Raw genomic sequence first — 14,246 nt, forward strand, 5'->3', positions numbered from 1 at the left:
CATTCATGTGTTCTTATGTGGGCATACAAATTCTTGTGGATAGAAGTTTTCATTTCTCTTGGGTCTGCACCCAGCAGTGGAATTGCTGGGCCATATTTAACTCTACATCTAAGCTTTTGATGACTTGCCAGTCTGTTATCCAAAGAGGCTGCACCATGTACATTCCCAGCAGCAACATATAAGGGTTCGTTTTTCTACATCTTCACCAACACTGGCACTCTATTATCTGACTCTTTGATTCAGGCCATCCTGATGGGTGTGAAATGGTCTGTTCCTGTGGTTTTGACCCGCACTTTCCTGATGCCTCATGTCCATGCCTTTGTGCTGCTTAGCCATTTACATGTCCTCTGTGGAGAAAGGTCTGCTCCTTGGCCCGTATTAAATCAGGTTACTTATCTTATTATTGACTTGTAAATGGTATAGATACAAGTCCCTTTGTCAGACATGATGAGCAAATATTTTCTCTCACTCTGAGTTGTCGTTTCACTTTCTTAATAGTGTCCTTAAATGTTTCCATATAAAACATAATATTTTTCATTTTGACAAAGTCCAATTGTTTTGTTGCTGTGCTTTGGGGTGTTTTACTCGATTTCATTTTTAAAATATATAAGACATTTACTTGATTCCAGAGTGAAAATGTATGCACAGAGCAGTTTAACCTCCATTCCACTCACCCCCTAAGGTAGTCATTTAAATCGATTTCTGGTTTACCATTCCTGTGCTTTTTTTTTTTTTTTTTTTTTGCAAATTTTAAAAAGAATTTTAAAGTATTCTTATTTTCTTTCTCACACAAAAGGTGGCATGCCACAGATACTGCGCTTCCCCCCACCCCACTAAGTCAATCTTGGAATTCACCCCGTATCCGTTCATTGAGCTCTTTCTCACCGCGTTTTAGGGCCACAACAGCCCCTGATCTAGATGTGCAGTGAAGAGTTTAATTAGCTGATTCCCGCCTGCACTGTTTCCAGTCTTTTCCTGTAACAAACCATCTAGAGTGAACGATGTCCTTTTATATTTGTGGAAGTGGATCTTTATAGACTTCTGAAAGCGAGCTTGCCAGGTCAACAGTTAAGGCATAAGTCATTCTGTCATACACAGCCAGATTTTCCTTTGTAGGGTTGTACAGGTGATGTTCCACCAGCATCGTAGGGGAGTGCTGTTTTCCCACAGGGTCACAAACTGAATGTATTGTGAAGCTTTAGGATTTTTGCCAATCCGATAGGTGAGAAAAGGTTCTCTCTGTGTAGCTTTTGGAAAAATCAACTTTATTAGGGTATAATTTACATAAATTAAAATTCATCCATTCAAAATATAGTTTAATGAGTTATGACAGATTATCTACTTTCCGTCACCAAGGATCAGTTTTAATCAGAATTCTATACAAATGGATTTATACAGTATGTAGTCTTGTGTTGGGCTTTGACTCAGCATAAGGATTCTGAGGTGCATACATGTTGCTGCATGCTTCAGTGGTTTGTTCATTTGATGGTGAGTAGTGTCCACTGTATGGGTATTTCACAGTTTCTCTGTTTGCCTGTTGATGGACATCTGGGTTGATTCTAGTCCGTGCCTATTATGAATAAAGCTGCTATCATCATTCTTACTCGGAGCATCTTTTTGCAGACATGTGTTTTCATTTCTTTGGGACAAATCGGAGTAGAATACGCCTGGGTCATATGGTAAGGTATGTTTAACTTAACAAGTCACTACTTTTCACCCAAGTGGTTATGCCAGTTGACATTCTTACTAGCAGCAGTGTGTATGTTCCCAGTCTTTTTTATTTTGGCCATTCTAGAAGGTGAGGTGTGCTGTCTCTTTATGGTTTAGATTTGCATTTCCCAAAGGATGCTGAATGTCTTTTCAGGTTCTTTTTGGCTATTGCAGTTCCTCTCTTGTGAAGTCATTGCTCAAATCTTTGGCCATTTTTTTAAAAATCCATTTGTCTCTTTATCATTGAGCTAAAGAATTTCTTGTATATTCTGGATACAAGTCTTTTTTATATGCCATGTGGATATTTTCTCCTAGTCTGTGGGTTGCTTTTTTATTTTTATAGTGGCCTTTGAGAGACTAGAAGTCTTGATTTTTGTGAAGTCCTAATCATTTTTTTTTTCTTTTCTAGTTAGTATCTTTTCGTGTGTTCTAGGTAGTTTTAGCATTTCTCTTATTCTGATTAAGGCCGAGTATCTTTTCTTACATTTAAAGGCCACCTGCCTAGCTTTTTCTGTGAACTATGTCTTTGGCCTGCTTTTTAAAAATCAGTGTATTGGCCTTTCTCTCCTGTATTTTTTTATTTGTATATTATGGAGATTAGCCTTTTATGAAATGTTACAATGTTTTCTTCAGGTTTGCTGTTTGTCTTTTCAACTTTGCTTATAGGTTTTTCCATGCAAAATTGCAAGTGTGTTTCAACATAATCCGATGTATGTTTTTATTGCTATAGATTTTAGGTCTAAGGCTTCCCACTTCTGTATTATAAAGGAATTCACCCATGTTTATGCCTAGTATTTGTATGGTTTCATTTTTTTACATTTATATCTCTGTTCCATTTGGAGTTGATTCTGATATACAGTGTCAGGCATGGAATCACTTTTATCTTTTTGCAAATGATTATCCAATTGTTCCCATATCATCTATATTAAAAAGTCCATTTTTAAAAATGATTTAAGGCCACTCACCAGACCTTTATCATGAAAATACTAAATTTCCATGTGTACTTGGACATTCCATTTTGTTCTGTTTCTGGACTCATTCCACTGGCTCAAGCGGACACAACTCTCTTTAATTATAGACCTTATGACTTATGATGTTCAAACATATAATAGGGGAATCTCTTCATTACTCTTCTTTTCACTTATTCTTATTTTTCCACATAAACTTTAGAACCAGCTTGTCTCACTCTAGAAAAGGTAGGTTTCTTTAAATTGAGCTTGTTAAATTTATATATAAACTCGGGAAAAGTTGACATCTTGATTGAACTTGAATTGTCCTATGCAAAAACAGGAGGCGTTTCCCCATTCTTTTTATAAGATTCTTGTGAGGCTGTTGCAATACTGTTTTGAAGAGAATTTTTTATAGAGATAGTGTACATTTCATGTTCTATTGCCTAGTAATTTATCTTCATTGTTTTTATAATGGTTTCTTCCCTTTCATTACGTTTTCCAACTGGACGTTGTTTGTATATAGGAAGGCTACAATTTGTTGTTTTATATCTTCTATCTTAGTGAATGCTCTTTATTGTTTGTATTCATCTTAGCATTTATTTTCTTGGGTTTTCTAGGTTTACTTGTGTATCATCTACAAAAAGATTCTCTCTTCCTTAGGGTACAAATACATTTAAAGTTTTGTATTGCATATTCTCAAGTCTCTTCTTTTAAAAAATATGGTACTAATTTATACTTATACTTCTCCTAGAAGTGTTTCTCTAGACTCCTTGCCAACAGTATCAACATTTTTTAAAAAAATCATTGCCAATTTAATACAACCTCCATGCTGGGGCCCTTCTCCACCAAGTGGTATGCAGACTGCTCTCAGACCCCTCTGGGAGTCCATGGTCTGGATGAGGCTTAAGGTCCCCACCCCACCCCCCAACTTTATTTAGGGGTAATTGTATAATAAAAATTGTATATATTTAGGTTGTACAACATGACCTATACCTATACATTGTGAAATGATTACCACAATCAAATTAACACATCCATCACCTCAGTGACTTGTGTGGTGAGAACATTTCAGATATACTCTCTTGTCAAAACTATAGTCATCATGTTGTACATTAGATTCCCAGAACTTATCCCTCTTATTAACTGAAAGTTTGTGCCCTTTGACCTACATTCCTCCACTTCCTGCAGGCCCTGGCAACCACACATATACTCTGTGGTTCTATGAGTTCAGCTTTTTAGATTACACGTGTGAGATCATAGTGTTTGTTGAGGCTTTAGTTTCTGGAGATTAAAATTAAGACTGTTGCTGCCTTCCTGTGCCTAGCTGCTGGGAAAAGGACTTGCTGCCCTAGTGGAGAAACCCATCTCGGGCCCAGGGAACTTGTTCTAAAAAATCCCCATGCAGCTATGTAAAATCCATCCTCCCTCCCCTTTCCATAGAGTCTCCTCATAATAAGCTCTTTGGGTGTCTTACTTGATCCCCCTACACAGTCTGGGCAAGAGGCAGCAAGAGGCAGAGGCAGGCTCCTTCCCAGACGCCCGTATTCCGGCCAGCTCTCTCCTCCCCACATCTGAGACCCAATAGACTAGATGATAAAATAGATGGCGGCTCCTGCTTTCCCATAAAGCCCTGCTCTGGGCTCGGCCCCCAGCATCCTGTGAACAAACCCATCCGCTCATTTGCAGGCGGCATTGCTCACTGACATGGACTTTTCCACGCCCTGGCTGGTAGTGGTTTCCCAGGAGGCTGGGTAGGAGGTCATAGAGCCCCTGCTCACCGGGCTCACCCCCCTCATTTTCCTTCCTCTTGGCCTGGTAGGGCCCCTGCCAAGGCCTCCGCCTTCACAGAGCCCACCCCAGCCCTGCGAGCAGTCCAGGCAGGCCTTTTGTTCACATAACCTTTCCCCTGTGCTCCCAGCCCTGCACCTTGCTCTGCGATCTTAGGCAAGCTGCGTTACCTCAGCTGGTTCCCATATGCACCTCACAGGCTCTTGTAAGGAGCTAAGGAGTATTTGCACCAGGAATGCACAGCTCGTGGCACAGGGAAGAGGCTCCATAAATGTGTTTATCGAATGACGAGTGAAAGCATGAATTCCACTGGTGAACCCTCTGGTGGCTTGTTTCCCTGTTCAGATGGTCAAAACTGAAGGTTCATCAGGCCCAGGGCCTCCCAAAAGTGAAGCCTTCTTTCGAAATGCAGCCACCGCACCCCTTACTGCTGCATCCTGCCCTCCGCTGCAGGCCCAAGGAGTCTACTTGAAGCTATGCTGAGAATGAGCCGGGTAGTGGGCTGGGCCCAGGGTAGAGCAGGGCCTGCCTGGCCACTCAGGCTACTGGACCCCAGAACTCGCTCCCCTCCACATCCCATCTTGGCATTGCAATCTCACCCCCAGTGTCCTCAGACAGTAGGGCATTAAGTAGAAATGGGGATGTGAGAGGCATGCCCCCCAGCCCTCGCTGGCTCAGGCTGCTGGGTCCTAAGGAGAGGAAATTTTCTTCTCTGTTTTCTACATCTTTGACTTTGAAAGTCAAGCTGGTGCTGATATTTACCTTGGCCAGGCCTCCTCGTCTCCCCGGGGCCAGCCTCTCGTGTAAACACGATGTTCCTTCCCTCAGCTAGCATTGAGGTGGCCTTTTGCAACCAATTCTAGGAATTTTGAAGGTCTTAAGGCGTAAGTTCAGGGACCAGCCTCCCAGGGGGTCCAGGGTACAAAGAGTCGGGGGGCCTCTGTGCTGGCCACAGAGAAAGAACAGGCCTATGGGGCCTCCCCCCACTTTCATTCTTACGGGGGTTCCTATTTTCTTCATATTCACATCTCCTCCCCCACATGCCAGACTCTTTAAGTCTCAGGTTCCCCAAGACACATGCGCTGAGGGACAGAGGCAGGACCTGGCCATCTCCACTGTCTTGCACTGGGTGCCCCTTGGGGGCTGGTGGGGAGGAACTTACTCTCCAGGGGCAGCCCGCTCGTTAGCGTTTGTCTGGGTGTGTGGTTTTTAGTCCAGTTGGCAACTGGACCACAGTTCACATGGGTGATGGAGCAGGCCGGGCAGGGTGGGATCCTGTGGAGGCAGGAAGTGTGTGCGTAGGCCATCTGGGCCCCATTCGGCGAGTGCACAGCCCAAGTCCCTGCCCACTGGGAGTTTACCTTCCAGAGGACAGATGGACAATAAGGAGGCCATTAAAGAGACAAGAGGATCTGGGGACATGGTCAGGGCCACAGAAACAAGAGTGAGCAGGGACTGACTGGGGCAGGGATGGCCACTCTGCTGTGGACCCTGAACTGAGGAGGCGTTCACACTCCCTGGGGCCAAATGCCAGCTCTCCACACTGACTCAGCCATGGGCAGGCTCACTTACCAGTTACCAGTGGGCAAGTAACTTCACTTCTCTCAAATTCAGTTTCATTATATAAGAAATGGAGGTGTCAATCCCTTAGTGACAAGGTACTTGTGAAGCACAACGTGTCACGTGTAAATGGGAGCCATTCTTCCTTCTGCTTGTCATCACAATGGTACAGCTTTGAACATCAGTGGGCCTCGCTGGGCTACTGACCACTGCTGAATGTCTCCCCCGTCTCCACGCAGATCTGGGACATGAGCGACGACGAGACCGTCTGACACAGCCCAGCCTCGCATGGCCAGCTTCTCCCTGCTGAGGCGCTCTCGGCGGCCGGAGTGACTGCAGCCCCAGGACTGGTGACTCTGGGCTCTGTGCCCCTCCAACTTTTCTGGTCCTTTCCTGTCTATACCTTGAGGACTGGGGCCCTCCCTCTGCTGCCCAGGAGCCTCTGGTGTCCTCCGTTTCTCATGATTCCTGATCCCATCAGTTCTGAGCTAAATAATAACCTTGGTAATGACACTGATCTGGGCCTTGGTTCCCTCCATGAGCAGTTCTTTGTTGTTGTCACAGTGTGTGTTTGATAGTCAAGCTCCCAGGATCCTTTCTGCCTTAGCCCCCATGAGGTGACAATGAGGACAGGGAGGAGTGGGCCCAAGAGACTAAAAGGGCAAGTGAGAAACCAGCTCAGCCGACACCACCCTCCCACAGCCAGGTGAGGGCTGTTTCCTCGCTGGTGCCGTGAAGGCCCTCAGTCCAGTGTGGGGTGGCTGTCCCTATGTGTCTGCCTTAGTCTGTGTCCAGGTGTCCAACAGGCACAAGATGGTTCAGATGGGCTGCGGTGTGTATCCCTCAGGCTTGGACCAAATCTGTGACGCCCGCAGAGGCGGGTGTGGGAGCCCTGGAGAGAGGAGGTACCGTTTCCACGCACCTTTTATCCTTGTGGCGTCACCTTTAGTCTCACGCCTGGAACCACAGTCAAAACGGAGTCCGAGACTGACCTACCGGAGTAGGGTTTCTGTAGGTTAGGTTTTAAATTATAATGTTCCAGCCCTTGTGGGAACCTTGGTAGACAGGTACAGGGCCACCGAGCACCCCACCCCCAGGCCTCACATCAAAGGCCCTGGCACTCCGGGACCCAAGGATCACACATACAGTCCGTGGTTTAAGAGCACTTTATTATTGTTCTTAAGGCTACTTTTAAGTACAAAAAAAAGATGGCCTGCCAAACCTTTTTTTTTTCTTCTTCCAGGAAAAACAGGCCACAGAGAATGGTATATTACAGATTTACAAACGTGGAGAGAACTGTCAGAACACACTGCAGATGGCGTGGCTCTGTGAAGAACCTCGCTGTGCTCCCTCCTGGTGCGGGGAGCATGTCCCCTCCTGGTGAAATGTTTGCTTTTCTGCTTCTCTGTCTGCCCGAGGCCCTCTCCAGGTACTGCCTATCCCAGATAGGTCAGTGCACCAGGGACCCGGCTGTCGGAGCCACTGACCCCTCCCAAAGCGATGGCCTCATTCACTGACAGAGCTGTCTGAGGAGCTGTTCTTCACAGAGCCCACCGGCAGTGGGGTTGTTTTCCTGTGGCGACGCTCAGTAGCCTGTAGCAATAACAAACTAGTGGCTATTAAGGCAGATGCAGTGTTCTCATAGAATAACTGTGTTCCTGCACTTTTACAGACAAATCTACGACAAAAAAAAAGATCAACTTTTTTTTCCAAACAAAAAAATATGAATGATTACAATAGGAAAGGGAAAAATTAAATAGCTACATATCATTAACAAATTAATTGTTCTTCAAAAAATACCTACAAATTTCTCTGTACATTCTTTACGCACAGCGTAATGATGGTCTTAAAGTTACCTATATAAAAAAAGTGTTCTCAACGATTCTTCCTACAGAAAATAGAGGGGCCTGGATGCGGAAGCCTGGAAGCCCAGTTAAGTGGGAGTGAAATGTGTGCAGGGGCGAGAGGAGAAGGGCTTTGCTTCCACCTTTTCAAAGACCTGCAGCCACCCCGTGACCACAGCAAGAGCCAGTCCTCCGACACTTCCACCCGGTGCCAATTTTCAAAATGAACCAACTAACCTGTATTTTACTCATACTGAAAACCAGCCTCAACGGTTCCCATGAGTCCGTAATGCCTTGCAAGTGAGGTGGTCATGTCACCTGGCCAGGCGACTTCTTAAGCTCTCTAGTGGGTGAGGCTGGAATGTAGCCCGGCGGAGGGGCAGGGGGATAAACACGTGCATTTTCCAAAAAGAGCAGCTGTTGAACATCCACAGCTGTGTCTCATGCTTTCTTCTTCACCTAATTCCTAGTTAGTAGCTATTACTATAGCAAATGATAAATGCAGTAATAACTGTATTAAAGTCAGAGGAATGTATACTGCCTTGGCCCCAGCATAAGAGGAAGCGTACAAAATACCATATCACAGATTGTCAGTAATCTGTTCAGCCAAGAGAGTTAAAGGGAACAGTTTCTGCATGGAGGGAAGTTGGAAGACACAAATCCCTACTCCCCAGGGAGCTAGTAATAAGCAGACAGGGGTGCAAAAAATAAATGATGCTGTCAGCCTGCAGCAAAAACTCCAGCATCCTACACCATAGCTGCCCGATGATGACTCGACCGCCCATCTCCGGGGCCTGCCAGGGGCCAGCTGGCCACATACTACTTGGGAGTAACGTGAATATCAAATACAAATCTTAGAGTACAACTGTACCAGCAGTAAGTATATCTAGGACTGTAACTGACAAAAATAAACTAATTCTGAACAGAAGCTAGCAAGTATTAAGGTCTGTGTTTACTGTCTATACACAATTAATAGAAACCAGCTATTTTTCTCCATTTAAAACATGCATTACGTTTAAAGCACTACGGAACCTCCAACCTCAGCTCTAGTCTAACAAACTGCAGTGTTTAGAAAAAAGTAAAATGCCCGTGATTGGTAGAGTCTGCAGTCCAGTTGCAAGCACCTGAAATCTAGAGAAAGACCTATAACCTGTATGAGACTTCCCCTTCCAAAGCTGTTTCGTCTAAAATTAAACAACAAAAACACACAAATGGTCAGAAATGTCATCCTTAAACCCTTTGTTTTTCAGCAGTTTGCCCTCAGACTACTAGCATCTCACATAAAGTTGTCAGGCGGGCAACCCTAGTCCTCCTCCAATAGTGCAAATCAGACACAACAGTTCTTTTCAAGTAGACGCACGCACACACACACATGCTGGCTGGACCGAACAAGCCACGGAAGCTAAGCCGCACTCACCCTAGTCTCGAGAAGCAAATGGAAAAGCACAAATCGTCTGGGTCACCAATGTCATGGCTTGTGACTGAGAAAGCGCGCGCCATGGCGTCCTGGCCCCGTGGGGGCAGCAGACCTGCGTCAGAGGTTTCTTTGGTAACTGAGGCAGGAAGTTAGGGTGCTACATCAGACAGCTGTTCCACACTCCATTCCTGCTATCATGTTTGAGGGCCCTGGCGTACGAATACCAAGCAAGTACAAAAACAGAACAAAAATCCCAACGATGCAGTTTTTGCGAATAAACCATCCCTCCCTTCCCCCCACCCCCACAAATTTTTTTGTTTTTCTGGTTTTTTTTGTTTTTTGTTTTTTAAGCACTGACTGTTCAAAGCTCAGGCAAACCATGCAGATCGACGTCTTGTTCAAGAGGGGTGCTCCCTTCAGGAGACCACGGAGGGGGAGTGGCTGTGGCTGACCATGTGGGCAGAGGGGCTGGCGGGCTGGCCCCTGCGTGAGGCAGACTCGGGGCTGCTGGATGCGCCGTCCTTGGCCGCCTTGATCTGAAGCCATGTATCTCCCAGGGCTTTGGCAAAGTGGTCGTCCACGGAGCCCGTGATGGACACCGAGTTGGGCGCTGGCTCAGGCTCCTTGTAGTTCTTGCCCAAGCTCCTGCGGAAATGCTCCTCCACCACAGGGTCACAGGTGGTGGTGGCTGTGGGGGAGCAGGACAGCAGTCAGGGCTAGAATCTGGGGACAGAGGGCCCACTTCCACCCAGCTGAGCTGGGCACTTGGGCGGGTCACATTTCTGAACCTGTAACCTGGCAGCAAGCCTGCTGCCCTGGGTTCAGAGAGAACGTGGCGTTAAGTGATGGTAGAGCCCACTGTTCCCCAACCAGAGAGAGATCCTGGAGGTCAGGATGGAGGTCAGGACCAGTGTGTTTCTTCCCCCTTCCCACCCAAGCCAAGCACAGTGCTAGCTGCACATGTGCTCAAAAAACCCCACTCAGCCCCAATTAGAAATAAGCTGCAGGGGCTAGATGTCCCCACCTACAGCATGAGACAGAAGGAAGCAACCTCCACTTGAAGTTATGTTGACTGAGGGAGCCCAAGCCCACCTGGCTGTCCCCAGCCCCAGGGAAACTTACAGCTGGGGGCCCTCCGGTAGCTGGCCGGCCCGGCCACGCAGCCACTGTGCGCAATAGGGCAGTGGGAGAGGTTGCAGTTGCGGGCGCTGGCGGAGGCGCAGGTGATCACCGAAGGCCGGTTCTGGGGAGAGGAGGTGACTGGCATCATCTCGGGCTTGTGAAGACAGACAAAAGTTCTGCCTCCCAAGCCAGTGACCCTGGTCCTTAGACACCTGCCACAGCTGAGGCAGGCCAACCAACTCCATGCCCCTCCCATGCCATGGCCCGGCCCGCCTCCTGCCCAGAGAGCTAAGTGTCACCGGACGTCTCAGCACCCAAATCCCCCTTCTGTCAGACCCCAGTTCCTCCGTGCAGGGCCCTTACCTGCACCCTCCACCACCCTGCTGTGAGCCCATCCTGGAGCCCCTCCTGACCAAAGGCAAATTAAAATCCAGCTCGTCATCACCTCCCACTTCAAAACCAGAGTCAAATTGCTAAAGGACGGCAGTGAATCCAGAGCGAGGGAGCCCCCACAGCTCCTGCGGTCCCCAGAATGGTGGTTCCGCCTTCTCAGTATGTGGCACTGTGCCCCAGGGGTTCTGTGAGTGATCTCAGTACCCTTTCAACATACACTCGGTTTCTGCTAAAGGCAAAGCCACCTCATACAAATGATGGAGAGGAAAATGCAGGAAATAAATGTGAGCATGTGAATTACATGACTACCACCCCTCGCCCAAACTATCTGCCAACTCTCACCTTCCCCATAACCACCACACTGCCTGGCAAACTCCAGTCTTCCTTTAAAACCCTGTTCAAATACCATCGCTGTGAAGCCTTTTATGACCCCTGCCCCCCCCCTTCCTATTCAGCATGTAAAACAGCCCTTCTAGGAGCATCAGTAAGACACCAGCACCTGCATCCTCTAGACCATGCACACCTCAGAGCAGGGACCAGAGAGTGCTTCTGGACCCCCAAACCCTGGTGCAGCACCCAAGCCAGAAAATATCTGTTAACCAAACTGAGCTTCCTTACATCCCAGCCAGGAAAAGTATCTCCTGCTAGCCCCGAGGACAAGACAAGGCAACATGTGAAGAGCTGGTTGAAGGGTCACCCCAAAAGGCCCAACGACAAGAGCAGTGTCGACAGGGAAATCAGACTTGTCCATCCAGCCTTTCCTTATAAACCTTCCCATGATGGGAAATGAACAGAAATGGCAAAACACGTTCTGTGATAAAGATCTGGATCTAGTAGGATGAACTAGAATTGAACATAAGGGCTTAGGCTTGGGTCTAGTAAGAAATCACACACTTCCAAGATGGGGAGATGTGGCTTAGCAGCAACATAAAAAGAATTCAGAGGTTCAGTAATCATGCAACACACGGGCGATGGGAAGGGGCCGCCCGAGGAGCTGTGATACTGTGTGTGGACAGAAATGGCAGAGGGAGTGTGGTGCTGGGGCCGGGTAGACCCAGGGTGACACTTTCCACCCACTGGGCAGGCCCTCCGGGAGCGGCCTACGCCACGCTCGCTACACTTTGTTCAAGTGTGAAACAGGGGGAAGGGGCTGGAGGATCTGGGTTGAGAGGTGTGGGAACCTGGCCCCTGGTCGCAGGTAAGAGCCCTGCTCATCAGGTGGTGCTCGTGCCACACCCGGAGGACAGCCTGCAGTGTGGAGCCCACCTCCCGAAGGGTCTGTTTAGTCCCTGAGCCCACAATCTCCTCTCTTCGGAACGTGCCATCCATTCACGAGGTGGGACTAAGGCAGCTATGTTCATACATGACCTTGGCCAGGCTGGGAATCTGACCCAGCTGGGGGGCCAACTACTAAGCCAGACTCAGTAAGAGATTCAGACTGATCTCAAGGGCTGTGGGACAGCCATGCCAAGCTGGCCATGTGGGTCTCAAAACAGAGAGGAGAGGATGAGACCCAGACAAACACAGAGCTAAGGGAGGAAGAAGAATCTTGTGTCTTCTCCAGCTCTCCCAGGCAAGGGCCAGCCCGTTCTCCCTGTTTGGCTATGCCCTTGACACTCCCAATAAAACTCTCTTCCTTCTGTGCTTAAAGCAGCTCAGGCTGGTTTCTGTTCCTTGCAACCAGAGTCCTGACCAACTCAAATATCAAAGTGGGGATGTGGAAGGCGTCATGGGAGCTGAAGAAGTGCGCAGTGTCACAGAATGGATTTCAGGAAGCTTAGACTGAAAAACAAAGTCAACGTCCAGCCTTTATGTCAGCGCTCTCCAAAGGCGGGAAGGGAAAGGTCACTCCAGGGGAGAACGTGGCCCCTGCCTAGAGGAGGTCCCAGCAGAGCAGGACGACCAACTGTGAAGAGATTACAACTGCACCCTGGTATTGAATCATCTCTGAGACACTTCCTGACTTGACCTGAGGTGAAATGCCTACCTGCAGATGTGCAGATGGTCAGTGTCTGAGACACACAAACCACCTGCCTCTTCCAAGCTCAGCTTCCAGCCTCTACCCCCAACTCTGGCTGAGCGCAAGCTGGGCTTCGGCACTACTTACCCACCGGGAACGGGCCTCACGTTCCCAGATGGCGGGTGGTTATGAGCCCATGTGGCCTAACACCCCTCCCTGCAAAACCACAATTTTCCATATGGGAAAAATGAAGGCCAGAAACAGGTAACCTGCTGGAGGTTACACAGCAAATTAGCAGCAGGGCCCGGATGAGAATGTCACTCAACCTCCCCTCACCCCTTACCCCACCCACGCTGGCTACCCTAGGAAAAGAACACCCATATGAAAATGGCCCAATGTTCACTGTCCCTTGGGTTCTAATATTTAATCTCATCCTGTCTCCTTGTTTGCTGCTGCCCTCAAGGCCACTTTCTTAGTAACTTTTGTATCTTTCTTTAGAACACTCTATCCCCCTCAGAGCTGCTATCACCAAAACACAAAGTGGGGTGACTCTGTCTACAGCCTCCCCAGACATGCTTCTCTGGGAACTCTGCTGTCCCAGTTCCCAGAGTTCTGAGTCACAGTTTCCACCACACAGAGGAAGACTTCCACCAGCAGCCCGCGCAGGCCGCCCTGCCTGCCCGCCACATGGAGCCCCGCCGCTGCTCCAGGAAGCCCCCTCCCCACCATCACTTCCCTTGCTCAGAGCTGCAGGGTGACGTGCACACTTCCCCACAACGGCTGCCCTCACAGCTCACAAATGAAACAGAATTCCCAGAAAGAGGTAGATGCCTCTAACAGGGACCGTGTCACTCATCTGTGTCCTGAGCATAGCACCTGGCAAAGAACTCAGTAAACGTCTGAGCAGAAGCTCAGGTTATCATGGCAGACCATCCAGGCCATGCCACGCCACACCGCGCCTACACAGTCACTATGTGGATGAGCAGGGGTCAACGTGGAAGGGCAGGCTGATAACCTCTTCACTACCAATCCCAACCCTGAATTAAAGCTTAGATCAGTGGCCACCATATTGGGGAACCCAGGGCCACTATGCCCATCCCAGGCAAGCTGTCACCTTGCTCCAGGCCACAGGCCAGGAAAGCCAAAAGAACCCGGGAATTCAAGGTTCTCACTCGTAGAAAACCTGCTCACCAGCCCCACGGGACACCCAACGGGCAGGGATGCTTTGCTGGAGTGGGCAGCCAGGCACATTTTGGGATAGGAGTAAGGGAGACCATGGTAAGGACGGCCAGGTCACTGTCCAGTGGAACACTTTTCACAAAGTAACTGTGATCAAAAACCAACCAGAAGATCCTCAAAAGCCTTCACAGAAGCTAAAGGCTGGACAGGGCCTACTGAGAGTCCATCCACCTGTTCTTCCTCCCGACTCGGGCTCAGCGATGACACTACCAGTGTCCTTCTGACCTGCAGTAGCCAGAGGGCTGAATTCCCTGCAACCTAGA

At 48.4% G+C, this 14,246-nt stretch overlaps 2 protein-coding genes across 8 annotated transcripts in view; one reads left to right on the plus strand and one right to left on the minus strand.

Annotated features, from left to right (window-relative positions):
- Window positions 1-6,525, plus strand: part of ATG7 (autophagy related 7) — a 218,895-nt gene extending 212,370 nt beyond the window's left edge. For both annotated transcript variants that reach the window (XR_001594500.2, XM_016125399.2), the window contains one exon: window positions 6,248-6,525. Coding sequence is in view for 1 of the 2 variants with exons in the window: in XM_016125399.2 (XP_015980885.2) it covers window positions 6,248-6,280 (33 nt within the window). In the remaining variant the exon portion in view is untranslated. The remainder of the gene's footprint in view (window positions 1-6,247) is intronic.
- Window positions 6,526-7,156: 631 nt separating this feature from the next.
- The window catches only part of VGLL4 (vestigial like family member 4), a 138,398-nt gene continuing 131,308 nt past the window's right edge, over window positions 7,157-14,246 (minus strand). For 3 of the 6 annotated variants that reach the window (XM_036218760.1, XM_036218759.1, XM_036218758.1), the window contains 2 exons: window positions 10,392-10,545; window positions 7,157-9,957 (listed from right to left, as the gene is read on the minus strand). In XM_036218760.1, the coding sequence (XP_036074653.1) occupies window positions 9,686-9,957; window positions 10,392-10,545 (426 nt within the window). In that variant the 3' untranslated portion in view covers window positions 7,157-9,685. The remainder of the gene's footprint in view (window positions 9,958-10,391; window positions 10,546-14,246) is intronic. The other 3 variants (XM_036218763.1, XM_036218762.1, XM_036218761.1) reach the window with 1 other exon arrangement.

Source organism: Rousettus aegyptiacus, unplaced genomic scaffold (assembly GCF_014176215.1).
Source record: "Rousettus aegyptiacus isolate mRouAeg1 unplaced genomic scaffold, mRouAeg1.p scaffold_m13_p_4, whole genome shotgun sequence".
Lineage (NCBI taxonomy): Eukaryota > Metazoa > Chordata > Mammalia > Chiroptera > Pteropodidae > Rousettus > Rousettus aegyptiacus.